At 41.4% G+C, this 15,077-nt stretch overlaps 1 protein-coding gene across 6 annotated transcripts in view; it reads right to left on the reverse strand.

Annotated features, from left to right (window-relative positions):
- Positions 1-15,077, reverse strand: part of MTSS1 (MTSS I-BAR domain containing 1) — a 402,627-nt gene that overhangs the window by 24,724 nt on the left and 362,826 nt on the right. For all 6 annotated transcript variants that reach the window (XM_030219014.1, XM_030219006.1, XM_030218983.1 and 3 more), the window contains one exon: positions 7,906-8,116. In XM_030219014.1, the coding sequence (XP_030074874.1) occupies positions 7,906-8,116 (211 nt within the window). The remainder of the gene's footprint in view (positions 1-7,905; positions 8,117-15,077) is intronic.

Below are 15,077 nucleotides of genomic sequence, written 5' to 3' on the forward strand. Positions count from 1 at the left end.
AAAGCATAAATTGGAAACAGGCTTATAGTTGGTAAGGAAGGATCGAGAGTGGGCTTCTTCAAAATCAGTTTGACAGCTGCTACTTTCCAAGCCGGGGGAACTACAGGTCTAGTGGCACAAGGGATCAGACAACACTGTCATGATTTGGTGGTGATGTTTGCGTCAAGAGTCATACAATCCAATAATAGTGTCACACAAATTTTGTACAGCGCTTCTATTCGTAGTAATTCAAACCACAAGCAGCAATAGCCTAAGTGTCAGCGTATGGACTGTTGGACTGTATGACTCCTAATACATGCATCATCGCTGAAACATAGCCACATTGAGTCCGAAACTTTGTGCTACTAGATCTGTAGTAGAGTGAGATCACTTTGGATTTATCACTGTTTGAACTACTCAATATGTTTTTTCCCCCAATACAAGGTTCTTTGACTTTTTCTTGTTTGGTGTTTTTCCTCATTGCTCTGTTCTTCATTATCAAAGCTGACAACACATGCATGGCCAGGAAATCTGACCACAACTGTGCACTTATTATAGCAAAAACATAAGGGTAGCCATAATGGGTCAGATCAATGCTCCATCTGCTTGCATCAGTGGCCAATCCAGGTCACAAGTACCTGGCAAAAACCTAATTAGTAGCAACAATCCATACTACTGATCCCGGGGCAAGCACTGGCTTCCCCATGTCTAATCTCAATAGCAGACTATGGACTTTTCCTCCAGGAAATTGTCCAAACATTTTTTTAAACAGATAAACTGCTGTTAGCGCATAGTCTGGCAATGAGTTCCAGCGCTGAACTATTCTTTGATAATAATATTTCCTCCTATTTGTTTTAAAAGTATTTCCATGTAATTTCATTGAGTGTCCCCTGGTTTTTGTACTTTTTGAAAGAGTGAAAGACTGATTCAATTTTACCTGTTCTACATCACTCAGGATTTTTTTTACAGCAGACCGCTAGAAACTGATTTTATCTGCTTGATAAAATGTAAACTAGGATGACTAATTCCACACTAAGTTACTGTGAAGAAAGCCTAAAGTATAGAGAACATTTTCCTCTCTGATGCTGCAGCCACTTCCTATGGCATTCATTTTACTAAATTTATTGGTCTGACATGAACAGACACTGTGGACTAGATTCCATATATGGCACCTTGAAAACTGGTGCTGAAAATATTTCTGCCTAGGCGTATTCTGTAGATGGCATGGTTTATAGAATATACCTAGCAGATTTATACAATATGCCCAGCGGCCATGCCGGTGCCTAACTCTAGGCACATCCATTTATGCCAAGTAAAACTTAGTGTATTGGAGGAAGTGACGTCATCTAACAGCATGGCCGCATAAGAGCTAAGCTCCCACAGCCTCACAGAGGAATTAAGCTAAAACAGAAGAAATAGCGCTGTTTGAGACACGAGACAGAGCCAGAGAATTAAAGAGAAATCATAGCGGCGAATATATCTGGGATCAGAACCCAAAGTGGCGGATCTCTCCCGTTTTGCTTTTAAAGCAAAAACAGCGGCGTCCCGAAACAAAATGGCGGAGATGCGGAAGGCATCGGAGCTAGCGAATGGAGGGAAAACAAAGTCGGCGGGAAACGCATCAGAGCTCCAAAACGAGCGAGCAATAGACGACAAGGTCCCACAAAAATTAGAAACGTGGTTACAGGACATTAGCGCTGATCTGAAGGCACTTCGGGCGGAGATGGTGACGCTCAAAGAGGATCTGAGAGGGGAGATACGAGAGCTGGGCTCACGCCTAGAGGACATCGAAGCGCAGATGGAAACTCACAGTGAAGCCATGGGAAGCATGGACCAGCAACTTGGTGAGGTTCAGGGGACCCAGCAACAACTTTTGGACAAAATAGAAGATCTAGAAAATCGGGGCCGACGCAACAATTTAAGGTTTCGAGGCCTGCCAGAAGTACCCGCGTACCAAGACTGCGAACATGTGGTACAACAATTGGTTAGTGCACTGCTCTCAGACAACGGAGAAACGGTAGAAGCCGCTACCATACAATTAGAAAGAGCACATAGAGCACTGGGTGCCAATCGGAGCAATAAATCAAAGGACATAATCGCCTGCTTTTCTAGCTTTAAACTAAAAGAGCGGGTGCTGAAAAGAGCCCGCCAGGTGCCAGACTTTCACTGGGACTCTTATGCTATCGAAATTTATCAGGACCTGGCTGCAGCAACTTTAAAAAGAAGGGGTGACCTGAAACCATTTACCAGGCACTTAAGAGAACTCAAAATTCAATATAGATGGAGGCACCCCTTTGCACTAGCTTTTTATAAAGATGGAAACATGCATCAAATAAAATCTATTGAAGAGGCGAGGGCTATTTGCCCTGAAACACCAGAACCGGAAGAGAGAAGAGCAGGGGGTCAAGAGAAAAAGAATATCACTAGACCCTTACCACCAAGATGGCAAAGAGTGGGGAAAGGGCCCAGAAGACTACAACGCCAACAATCGGCTACAAGAGTCACCTGAAATTAAACAAGACTCAAATGGACTCAAGTTCACTGTTAATGCATAAGCTGCAGATAATCTGTTAATGTAAGGTATGGAATCATGAGAACTCTGTGGGGTAAACGGGAAGCGGGGCGGCTACTTCCTCCATAGGTAGACACTCGCGGATATACCACGGGGTATTACACAATTGTTAGGGACATTGGGGGGGAAGGGAAGGGGGTTAATCAAAAGAGGGAGGGGGAGGGGGATTTGTGTTGTGTGATAGCAAGGGAGACTCAGATATATATAACAAAGATCACGGAGCAATTGGGCAGTAATGGCCAGCAAGCAAATAGGGGAAATAAGAGAAGTATAGTAACACTTTATGAGAATGGGGGAATTTAAATGTATGTCTCTGAATGTCAAAGGGCTAAATATTCCCAGAAAAAGGCAGCTGTTGTTTCGGGAAATGGTGAGACTACAAATAGACGTGGGCTTGATTCAGGAAACTCACCTGAAAACAAAATATGAAAAACTATGCAAACATAGGCAATACCCGATTATCTACTTTGCGTCCAGCAGGGATAACACGAAAAGCAAAGGGGTGCTAGTGATGTTTCGAGGGAATAAAACTTGGGGGATAAAAAAAGTGATAAAAGATAAGCAAGGGCGATATTTACTGATAATTTTTGAATTAGCAGGCCAGACTTATACACTAGTAAACATATATGGGCCCAATACGCAACATTCGGAATTTTTTGCAGAGCTTGACCTCATGTTGTGTGGGAATATAGAAGGAGCCTTACTAATGGGAGGTGATTTTAATCTAACACTGAACCCGAATTTAGATAACTCAGCGACCACTACACACTATGCTAAGCAGGATAGACGAAATTTTCAGGATTTCCTTACACGCTGGCAATTAATAGACTATTGGCGTAAAGATAATCCTACTGCACGTACATACACCTTCTATTCAACAGTACACCATACGTCCTCTAGGATAGATATGTGGTTAGGGGATGCCTCCCTACTAGGGCGAGCTGAAACTCCACAGATCATTCCACATACCTGGTCAGACCACTCGCCGGTCATTCTACACATTAGGGGAGTAGGACCCAGAAAATCGAGACCTCCCTGGCGAATGGATGATGCACTACTATCGGACGCAAATAATGTAACACAAATAGAACAATCTCTTAAAGAATATATATCTATTAATGATAATGGAGAAGTTTCCCCAATCACCCTATGGGAAAGCCTTAAGGCTGTGACTAGGGGCTACCTTATAGCATTAAAATCACGGGTATGGAAAGCTCGCTGTACACAGGAGAATAATATTCGCCAGCAATTGGCAGAGGTTGAGGCACTATTGCAAAAGGGAGAACCCACAGATCTCACAGCCCTTAAGATGCAAGCACATGACCTGCGTTCGCAGTTGCATGATTTGGAATTAGCGGATATAAATGAGCAATTACAGCGAGTGCACCAGATACACTTTGAATTTGGTAACAAGCCAAGCAAATTGCTAGCCCATAAATTAAAACAACAGATAACAAGAACTGGAGTAGAAGGGTTACGAGATGAAGGGGGAAATATACATTCTGATCAAAATTTTTTGGAAGAGGCCTTTAGGGGATTTTATAAAAAACTATACAAACCAGAAAAAACACAGAGCCCAGAGGAGGTAGACAACTACTTAGAGGAAATAGAACTTCCAGTGCTTCCAACAGAAGCGGACCAAGCTCTAGGCAGTCCTATCACATTGGAAGAGATAGAGCAGACGATTAAAGGATTGGTGCCTAATAAAGCACCAGGGCCCGATGGGTTCACTAACAAATTTTATAGGTGCTTTGGACAGATATTAGCACCCATCTTAACAAGAGTTTTCAACTCCATAAATGAGGTCACTGGCTTACCACCAACCTGGAACTTGGCGACTATAACAGTAATTCCAAAACCGGGCAAAGATCCTCTTGCATGTAGTTCGTACAGGCCTATCTCATTACTAGGGGTAGATTATAAGATATTTACTAAGATTTTAGCCACTAGACTGCAGAAATATCTCCCCACACTAATACATGAAGACCAAGCAGGCTTTGTGCAGAACCGCCAAACCTTTGATAACATAAGGAGAACTCTGCAGGTAATTCAAGGGGCACAGCTTACAAACTCCCCAATGTGTATACTTTCCCTGGATGCCGAAAAGGCCTTTGATCGTGTTAGCTGGCCCTTTCTTTTTGCAGCACTAAAGAAGGCGGGTATTGAAGGGAGGTTTGCGGAATGGCTAAAAACTATATATAGACACCCGAGGGCAGGGGTACGCGTTAATGGGATTATATCTCGACCATTCTCTCTCCACAGGGGCACCAGACAGGGCTGTGCACTGTCACCATTGCTGTTTGCTCTGGTTATGGAGCCCTTAGCAGCCAGAATCAGGGCAAACGACGGAATACGAGGTCTACGAGGAGGGGGGATTGAAACTAAAATACTTCTGTTTGCGGATGACATTTTACTGCTCCTCAAGGATCCCATATTAGCTTTTCCATTGATTGGCGAGGAAATACAAAATTACGGAGATGTATCAGGCTTTAAAATAAACTTTGACAAATCAGAGGCACTGGACATAAACATAAAAGATACACAATTAGATCAACTGAAGGCCCAATTTCCATACAGATGGGCACAGAAACAGGTCAAATATTTGGGGGTGAATATACCTCGAAATATAGAGGAAATTTATAAAAGTAATTTCCCGCCAAAAGCAATAGAACTGTTTCGGGAGTTGGAAAAATGGGAGGGCCTAACATTATCTTGGGTAGGAAGGATTAGCGCTATCAAAATGATGATTCTACCAAAACTTCTGTATCTATTTATGGCCTTACCAATTGATATTCCTGAAGATTTCTTTCGGGGTCTGCAAAGAAAAATATTTTCCTTTATCTGGAGGAAGAGACCACCCCGGGTTAGAAGGGAGGTGTTATGCCAATTAAAAGATAAGGGGGGGATGGGAGTTCCAGCATTCCGTGAATATTATCAGGCGGCCCATTTAAGAATCTTAGCGATCTGGATGCAAAATAAGGGAAAGATATGGGAACGCATTGAACAGAGTTGGCTGGAACCATTTCCACTTAGGGCTATACCTTGGCTACAAAAGCAACAACTGAAAAGGGTACTAAAAGACAGTCCTCCCCTGATTCGATGGCCACTGAATACATGGTACAAGATTAGGGAGAAATTCTTCTCGGAGAGGAAGTACTTTAAACATGCATTCCTTAGATTCACACCTCAGTTTGGACCGGGAGCAATTGATAAAACGTACGAGGAGTGGGAGGTCATGGGATTATGTACACTGGGTCAAATGTCCGAAGAGGGGCAGATTCCTTCTTTCCGGGTACTGCACCGGGAACATGGGCTCTCACCTCTCCAAGTGTTTCAATACTATCAGGTACGAGATTTTATCTGCCGGGACGCAGGGGAGGAGTTGAGCTTAGCTGAAACAATGCTAGAAAAGGGGATGGTGGGCGGAGGGGAACGAGGTTGTATCTCAAGGATATATAAGGCCCTGCTTGCCTGGTCCCAGCCAGTAGAATACTACACAAGAAAATGGGAATTGGCAATGGGTGCACCCCTTGAACCTAAACAATGGGCACAGGCCTTTAAATCTCTCCTGAGAGTATCAATTTCCAGTTCATTAATCGAAAACGGACATAAGATTCTATATAGTTGGTACTACACTCCCAGCCGCTTGGCAACCATATATCGTTCAGGTTCAGCTTTGTGTTGGCGGCAATGCGGAGAGGTAGGAGATATGTACCACATATGGTGGGCGTGTAATCAGGCACAAAAATATTGGGGAAAGATAGGGGATTTTATTAACCAGGTAACAGGGACACAATACCCAATGACACCATATACATGTCTACTACACCTCAAGCCGCCAGGATTCAAAAACCACATTCACAGGTTTGCTACACAGGTGTTTGCATCCGGAAAAATGGTCCTGGCGGCATGGTGGAAACAATCACACTTACCAGATCTGTCCGTGGTTATAAATAAATTAAGGTCCATTCAATTGATGTCTAAGCTTACAGCAATACGTACTGGGCAAATCGCCCAATATCATAAGATATGGGACTCGTATATCACATGGGCCTCCAAGCATATAGCGACAGTTCCGATACACACACAGACATAGGGTTGGGGGGGAAGGGGAGGGAAGGGGGGAAATAAGTTTATGGTTTATTAAGAGACAATAGCTGACGCTGTTAGATACTCTTTATTTTCAATGTTTCTGTACAATATGCAAAGTTATTACAACACAAAATGGTTCTGTATGTTATGAACATTGAAGTTGGTTGATATTGAAAAATGTATAAATAAACAATATAAAAAAAAAAAAAAAAAGATTGGGGTTTAAAGATGGACTTGTAGGTTAGAGATAGGCAAAATAAACATATAAAAAGCAAAAAAAAAAAAAAAAAAAAAAAAAAAAAAAAAAACTTAGTGTATTTATTTATAGCATTTATATCCCACATTTTCCCACCCATGGGCAGGCTCAATGTGGCTTACATCAGTCTGAAAGACATACATCAAACAGGCAATAAACAATCAAGTACATTGAAGTTGAAGAGGTTAGGGAGTAATTACAGAGGAGAAGAGAAGGAGAAGGGCAATAGGGTTCAATAAGTAGTAGTAGTAGTAAGTCGTTATGATAGCTACAGTTCAGGAATTATGGATACAAGGAGGGACTTTGGCGTAAGCTTTCCCAAATAAATATGTCTTGAGTGATTTTCTGAAAGTCAGATGATCATGAGTAGTTTTTACAGATTTAGGTAATCCATTCCACAAATGTGTGCTAATATAGGGAAAGGTGGTTGCATAAGTGGTCTTATATTTGAGGCCACAGCATGCTGGGTAATGGAGATTTAAGTACGAACGAGATGATCTGTGAGAATTCCTTGGTGGCAAGTTGATAAGGGTATGCATATAAGCAGGAGCTTCACCATAGAGGATTTTATGCACCAGGGTGCAAACCTTAAACGTTATTCGGTCCTTGACAGGAAGCCAGTGCAGTTTTTCACGAAGTGGTGTAAATACCAGCACCTAAGTTGGGTGCGGAGCAGGTCTATTCTATAACCGTGCATGTATATTCTCAGAAGGCCCACGGTCCACCCATTCCATGCCCCCTTTTTGGCAGTACACATTTGAATTTACATCCCTTTACAGAATACGCCTAGTAAGTTGTGTGCGTAAATTCTAATGCCAATTAGTGTCAATAATTGCTTGTTAAGGGGCAATTAGCAACACTGATCGGCTTAAGTAATTAAATTGCATGTGCAAATCCAGAAAACCACTGGATTTTTGCACACAATTTCGGTCACGCTATATAGAATCCAGGGGTGGGTTTTTTTTGTTTTTTTGATAGCATGGACTAAGTCCACATCATTACATACCTGATTGGGTGCTTCAGGAGGCATAGGAGATGGTGATTTGGACTGGAAAGCATCTTGGGAAATGAATCCTGAGTCATGGGAGGACACGCTGGAGAGCCTCATGGGAGCCTGCTGAGGCAGATTGGAGCTGCGGTAGCGATAGTGTGATGTGGGAGAGTGAGAATGAGACCCGCTGGATCTGGAATCGCTGCTGTTCACACTGTTCAGACTGCTGTGAGAGACAGAAAGGGAGAGGAGAGCACAAGAGAAAAGTGAGGTGGAAAATCACCATAAACATAATATAATTAGTATGCAACCAATATCTGGCAGCATAAACAAGAAAAATAACCAAAGGATGCTGAAAGCATAGAAAAACAGCAGTATCCTCTGGAAAGAAGCAAGGCTATAAAATGATTGACAGCATTTAGAACACAAAATCAATACTTACTACTACTACTATAAATCACTTCTATAGTGCTACCAGTCATACACAGCGCTTTACAATTGAACATGAAGAAGAAACCCCTGCTCAAAACAGCTAATGATCTAAATCAGGACAGACAGACAGGACCAAAAAGGAGAAGGGAAGGACAGACAGACAGAAGGACACATAAGGATAAGATAAAAGTTACAAGTCAGGAGTCGAAAGCAGCATCAAACAGGTAGGCCTTTAGCCCGGATTTGAAGGCAGCCAGGGATGGAGCTAGACGTAATGGCTCAGGAAGCCTATTCCAGGCATAAGGTCTCCTTTTTCTGATTGTGTAGGCAAGGTAAGAGCTGCTAGTCTTAGAAAGGTCTTATTTCTTACCACCACTATGGATCTAAATAAACCAGGGTAGTTGCAAGTTATGCAAAACCTGATCTACCACCACTCTGATCCAGCTGACACTTGGATATCTGTTACTCGATGAAGTACAGCACCAGGGAAAACAGATAAAAAAAAAACAACAGTCAAGTGTGCCATAACAAAAAGGGCACCTTTTTTTAATAAGGCTTCTAAAGTCTTCAGCTGAGAAGCAGCCCAGAGGCAATGTTACCCACTTTGTTACAGGATTCTGCTCCCTGGGTTAGCTGGGAATATATTGAAAGTGCAGAGTGCCATGCTGATCAGTGAGCCAAACTTCTACTTTAATGTACTGTGTATGTTTTGTAGACAACAGAATATGAGACATGTACAAGGGTGCACAGATATCAGTAGGTGTCAACTTGTTTTCAGAAGTCGAAAATAAACAGCCATAGGAAATAAAAACTTGGTTTTACAATGGTTTCACTAAAAACTGCATGTTGGGGGAAGCGACTGGGTGGCAGAAGGTGAGGGATAAAAAGTTGTGAATTTCTAGCAATTTAGTATATGGATGGTCTCAAACTATTCCATACAAAATGAAATTAATACATGAGTGAGGATATAAAGTTCAGAGGAGACATGAGAAAATACTTCTTTAAGATGGTAGCAGATGCATGGGACACAGTCAGAAGAGCGGGTTGGTTTAACAGGTAACATAAATAAAGGAGCTTGTGAAACTGCACAGCCAATGACAAGAGAATACAAGACAATGCAGAGTGGAAGTACAGCTGCATTGGGCTTCCAAACATGCTGGATAACCTACAAGAAGCGGTTATACTTGCAACTTCAGCAGTATGGCTGCAATCAATGTCTAAGGCAGCTAGAGTAATCTGCATGGGATAGCCATGGCTACAACCATGGCTAGCTATATGATAATCACAGGGCTTGACATGGGAGGGGTCCTAGGTGTTGGATTAAATTATGAGATATACAGTGATGTGAACAATCCTCCTCCTTCATTTTCCCTATTATTAAATATATGTCACACTGAATGGTTTCTGATCTTTAGACAAAATATTAAACAAAGGGAACCTGAGTAAACACAAACCACAGTTTTTGAATTATAATTTCATTTATTTAAGGAACAAAGATATCCAACACCCATATCACCCATGTGGAAAAATAATTGCCTCTTAAACTTGATAACGTGCTGCACCACATTTAGCAGCAATAATTTCAACCATGGACTTCCTATAATTTGATATCAGTCTTTCAAATCACTGTTGAGGAATCTTAGCCCACTTTTCTTTGCAAAACTGCTTATTTCAGGTCCTGCCACAGCATCTCCATTGGGTTCAATTCAGGAGTCTGACTAGGCCAACCCAAAATTTTAATTGTTTCTCCTCGGCCATTCAGATGTAGACTTACTGTTGTGTTTTGGATTTCTCTTGCTGCATAACCCAATTACGCTTCAACTTCAGTTCATGGACAGCTGACAAAACATTCTCCTAAAGATTTTTCTGGTACAGTGCAGATTTCATGTTTCCTTTAATAATGATGAGTTTTCCAGGTCCTGAAGCAGCAAAGCACCACTACACTACCACCACCACGTTTGACAGTTGGAGTGATATTCTTACTGTGGAATGCTGTACATGGCTTATGCAAGACATTATAGGGCCTGTGTTTGTCCAAAGAGTTCCACTTTTGACTTGTCTGTCGATAAGAACATTACCCCAAAAGGCTTGGGGATCATCCAGGTGTGTTTCTGCAAATGTGAGATGAGCTCTGATGTTATTCTTGGATAGGAGCAGTTTCCACCTTCCTGAATCCCATTTTAAAAATATATATATTTTGGAGTCATAAATGCTGATTTTAGCTGAGGCTAGAGAGGCCTGCTAGACATTCTTCTAGAATGTTCTGAGATTTTCCAGATGAGTTGTGCTGTTCCTTTGGAGTAATTTTGGCAGGCCGGCTACTCCTGAAAAGATTCACCACTGTTCCAAATCTCCATTTGGAGATCATGGCTCTCTCAGTGATTTGGTGGCATCCCAGAACTTGAGAAATGGCTTTGTAACCCTTTCCAGACTGGTATATTTCAACAGCTTTTTTTCCCCCAAGCTCTTCTGGAATTTCCTTTGATCATGACACAACGTTCCTATAGAAATTGTGGTGACTACTTCACTCTTATTGTAAGGTTCAATACATCGATTCATCAGGGCTGGCTGCAATCAAGCCTGGCTGTGTTCAATCAGCTGAATATAATTATCAATTAAATTTGGACTGAGTCCAGAGAGGTAACAATTTTTCTGGTTGGAAAAGTTTAAAGTCAGTAGTGCCTCAAGTCTCAGCGCTCTCAGCAATTCTTTTTAATATTTATATGGGGCCAATCTGTCGTGTTCTCTCTTGCCTTAATGTTCAGTTCCGCTTATATGCGGACATTCTTTTTTCCCCATTGAAGGATCAGTTGAAAAAGCTTTAAAATCCCAGAGTATTTCCCTCCACTCAATTAAAGCTTGGATGACAGTAAACAGATTCAAATTAAATGTTGCTAAATTGCAGGTATTATTTCTCTCTGGTAAGGTCTCTCCTTCAGAAGTACCAGAAATTTTTTTTGTTGGATGCATTAAAAATTATCATTGTAAAAAGTCTGAAATACTATATGGGTTGACACGTCACTATCCTTGACTGAACAGTTGAAAAATACTACCCAAAAAGTATTTTTCAAATTGAAACAGATTAGACGATTAAACGATTTATCATCTTACCCTAATTTTAGGACAGTGGTTCAATACCAGATCATACCGTTATTAGATTATTTAAATTCATTATACTTAGGTTAACTAGCTTACCAATTGCGTACTTTACAGATTGGCCAAAATGAAGCTGCTCGACTTTTAACTAATATTTCTCAGTCTACTCATATTACACCTATTTTGAAGGAACTACAACTGGCTTCCCATGGCATGGAGAGTGAAATTTGAATGTTTATCTCTCATTCACAAAGATATGATTGACAGTGCCCCCCTGGTTACTGCATGTTCCCTGAGAACTACAGGCCTCCTCGGATGCTGAGATCTACTGATAAGTTATTAATGGACATTCCCTTTCCATCAGACTGAGCTGCCATTTCCTATGTAGAAGGTGCTTCCCTTTGGAATGCTCTACCTTTGAGCCTGCACAAAACTACTACAACACTGCAATTCTGAAAAAAATCTTGAAAGCACACTTGTTTTTATAAGCATTTGCTGGTAGATAACCGACTGCTGTGACTCTGGACTTTTAACTCTGCTGATATTGATATATGCAGCATAAGGTTTTATGGAGGAGTGGCCTAGTGGTTAGAGCACCAGTCTTGACATCCGGAGGTGGCCGGTTCAAATCTCACTGTTGCTCCTTGTGATCTTGGATAAACCACTTAACCCTCCAGTGCCTCGGGTACCAATTTAGATTGTGAGCCCTCTAGGGGACAGGGAAATACCCAGTGTACCTGAATGTAACTCACTTTGAGCTAGTACTGAAAAAGGCGTGAGCAAAATCCAAATAAAATAAAAAATAAAACATTTAATTGTGACTGCTGCTTTTGTCTTGTTTTATTGGTCTCTGATGTTTTAGATAATATCTTTGAATGTAGTGCTTTAATATGTACGTTATGTAAACCACCTAGAATTGTAGGATAGTGCGGTCTGTAACTCTAAGGGGGCAGTTACTTTTTCACATGTGTGATATGAGTGTTGGGAAACACTGTTACTTAAATAACATTATAATATAAAAAACTATGTTATGTGCTTACTCAGGTTCCTGTGTCTACTATTACATTTTGTTTAAAAATCAGAAAACATTCAGTGTGGCATATCATAACAGAGGAAATTGGGGGGGGGGGGGGGGGGTGGAAGTTCACATCACTGTATAAGAACTAGAGATGACAAGACCTGGAATAGCTACCCATGGAGGACACAGCAGCCAGTACTGCAATGCAATTTAAGCATGATTGGGGATGATACTGCATACAGCAGTAAGAACACTGTTGAGAAGTTGAATTGGTGAGGGAGGGGGATGGAATCTGAGTATTGAAATTTATATGCTCGAGAACCAGAAAGGACGGGCCAATTAGTCCTCATCGGTCATCATTTATTATATTAATGCTGGCCCTGAACGTTAAAGTTTTGGGAACCAATGTTATCTGTGGCTCACAAAGGAGCACCAGGCTTCTTTTATTTGTTTGGAATGGTAAAAGAAGAGAGGGTCTATGTACAGAGAGGGCATAAAGTTATTATAGAATGACAAGATTGGGACCCGTGCCTAAATCTATACAGTGAAAAATTATCCAACCGCCACATCAAAGGCAGCAGGGGCAGCAAACTACAATAAAAAGTAAACCAATTTATATCTACAATACAAACTGTGTGTTCAGGTGTTCTGAGAGACTTAGTAGACAGCAGTGAACTGTTTCTAGCACAGCAACATTAATTTCATTTATTTACTGCTTTTTTGAAGAAATTCATCCAAGGCAAGTATAACCCAGACATAGGCAATAAACAAAAAAAATCAGATATGTGGACTGATGCATAGTCTTTACGTCTTAGACAATTCCTGTCTCCTGGATCATAATGTCTACATTCTTTTTATTAATAAAAAAAAAAGAGTATTCCAATCAACCTAGGTCAACCTTGCTCTGATTTATGTAATGGTAAAAGCTGAAGCAATCAATTGTATTGATTTGTCTCCCTGGAGAGTAAAATTTTCTCCACAGAGGATACTGTGCTCAATCTAAAATAGTGAAAGAGTAAAATCTAGAGTCCAGGAGACACTACCTTAAAATGGAGCACTTGCTCATTATACCTTTAAGAATACCCTCCTGCAGATTAAGGACAAATTTGTTGTTACCTGTTAATTTCTCTTCCTTGAATCCTGCTAGACCAGTCTAGAGACAGAGAACATAATATTTCCAGTGACATCACCAGTAATATAAGATGAAGACCCTTGTTACCATTCTTGTTGCAAATGAAGCAGTGAGACCACCTTGGGCAAGGAAGGAAGGAAGGATCCAGCCAGTACAAGACTATCTTATGGAAAAAAAAATATCAGGTATGGATCCTGGCAAGACAGACCCTGAATTATAAGATAAGACGATCATCCGGAGGCTCCTGCCTTCTGGCACTGGCGGAACCAGGTGCACATTTTGGCGTCCTGGGAGGCCAGAGAGGCAAGACAATCGCCCAGGCTTCGGAAGCTTTTTCTTCAGATATGGTCACCTTATTTGCAAATTCTTAGCTCGAAAGGGCACAGTTTGTTAATTAACTCATAAAGTAGAGTTTTTAGAGGATAATCGGACCTGGTCAGGAACAGAGGAGGGGGGAGGGGGAGACAGGGAGGAGCTGGGGGGTAGGAGGGTGGGGAGGGAGGGGGGCGTTCTGATTGATGGGTGGAGTGAATGCGGGGGGAGGGTGGGCAGGGGGGAGGAATAGGGGGGTGTTTAGGAGGGGTCGAGAGCTGGTATTTGTAGCTGCTACATAAGGTGGCAAAATTAGCTCGGAGATTTAGAGTTGGGAATTGCCATAAGGAGCGAGAGATCCCACTAACCTGGGCTTGGCTGTCTATGTGACTATTATTTGCTATTATTGAGATGGGATTGTTTGCTATTAAGTGTACAATGGGTTAGTTGGCTGTTTGTTAGTGGTGCCATCAATCAAGTTGTTGGGAATAAAGGAGTGGGGGAGGGGGATTAAGGGACAAGGGGGAGAAAATGCTAAATATGTTAATTGAAAAGTATTGTTATGTTTTACTCTGCGGAAATATCAATAAAAATCGTTTAAACATAAGATAAGACGATCAGAACAGTTTGCCACCAGAAAACCATCTTTAGGCACAGATCTTTTAAAGTTGTACACTTCATGGGTTTAAAGGGGGTGGCTATCAATGCAATCAGGATCAAACTGAGATCCCACTTGAGGAACCAACAACCAGAACAGAGGCTGAAAATGTTAGATTCCCCACAAAAACTGGGTACCATCTGGACCCAGGCCAAGGAGCCCCCTTCACTGATCCACAATACCAGGAAAGCACTGCTACCGTAGGTCCCACAGCCTGAGGCCTAGATGAACATAGCTTTACATTACATTATATTACAAATTGCATTTATAACCCACCATTACTAAACTAGTTCTAGGCTAAGAATAAACTGAGCAATTCTCAGGATAAACAGCAAAGACAAATAACATTAAATTAACACACCCATATTGAATCTACTCAGAAAATACATATTTCTGAAATAGAAGCAGTTTCAGATATTTTCAAAATTGGTTATAATTGGACATACATTATAGGGCTTTATTCTTACAATCCTGGGGATCTTCAAGTGCTGTCCTACCTTCCTCCACAATAGTAGAAGCAGGGCACTGATCCTAGGAAA

Source organism: Microcaecilia unicolor, chromosome 1, assembly GCF_901765095.1.
Source record: "Microcaecilia unicolor chromosome 1, aMicUni1.1, whole genome shotgun sequence".
Taxonomy (NCBI): domain Eukaryota; kingdom Metazoa; phylum Chordata; class Amphibia; order Gymnophiona; family Siphonopidae; genus Microcaecilia; species Microcaecilia unicolor.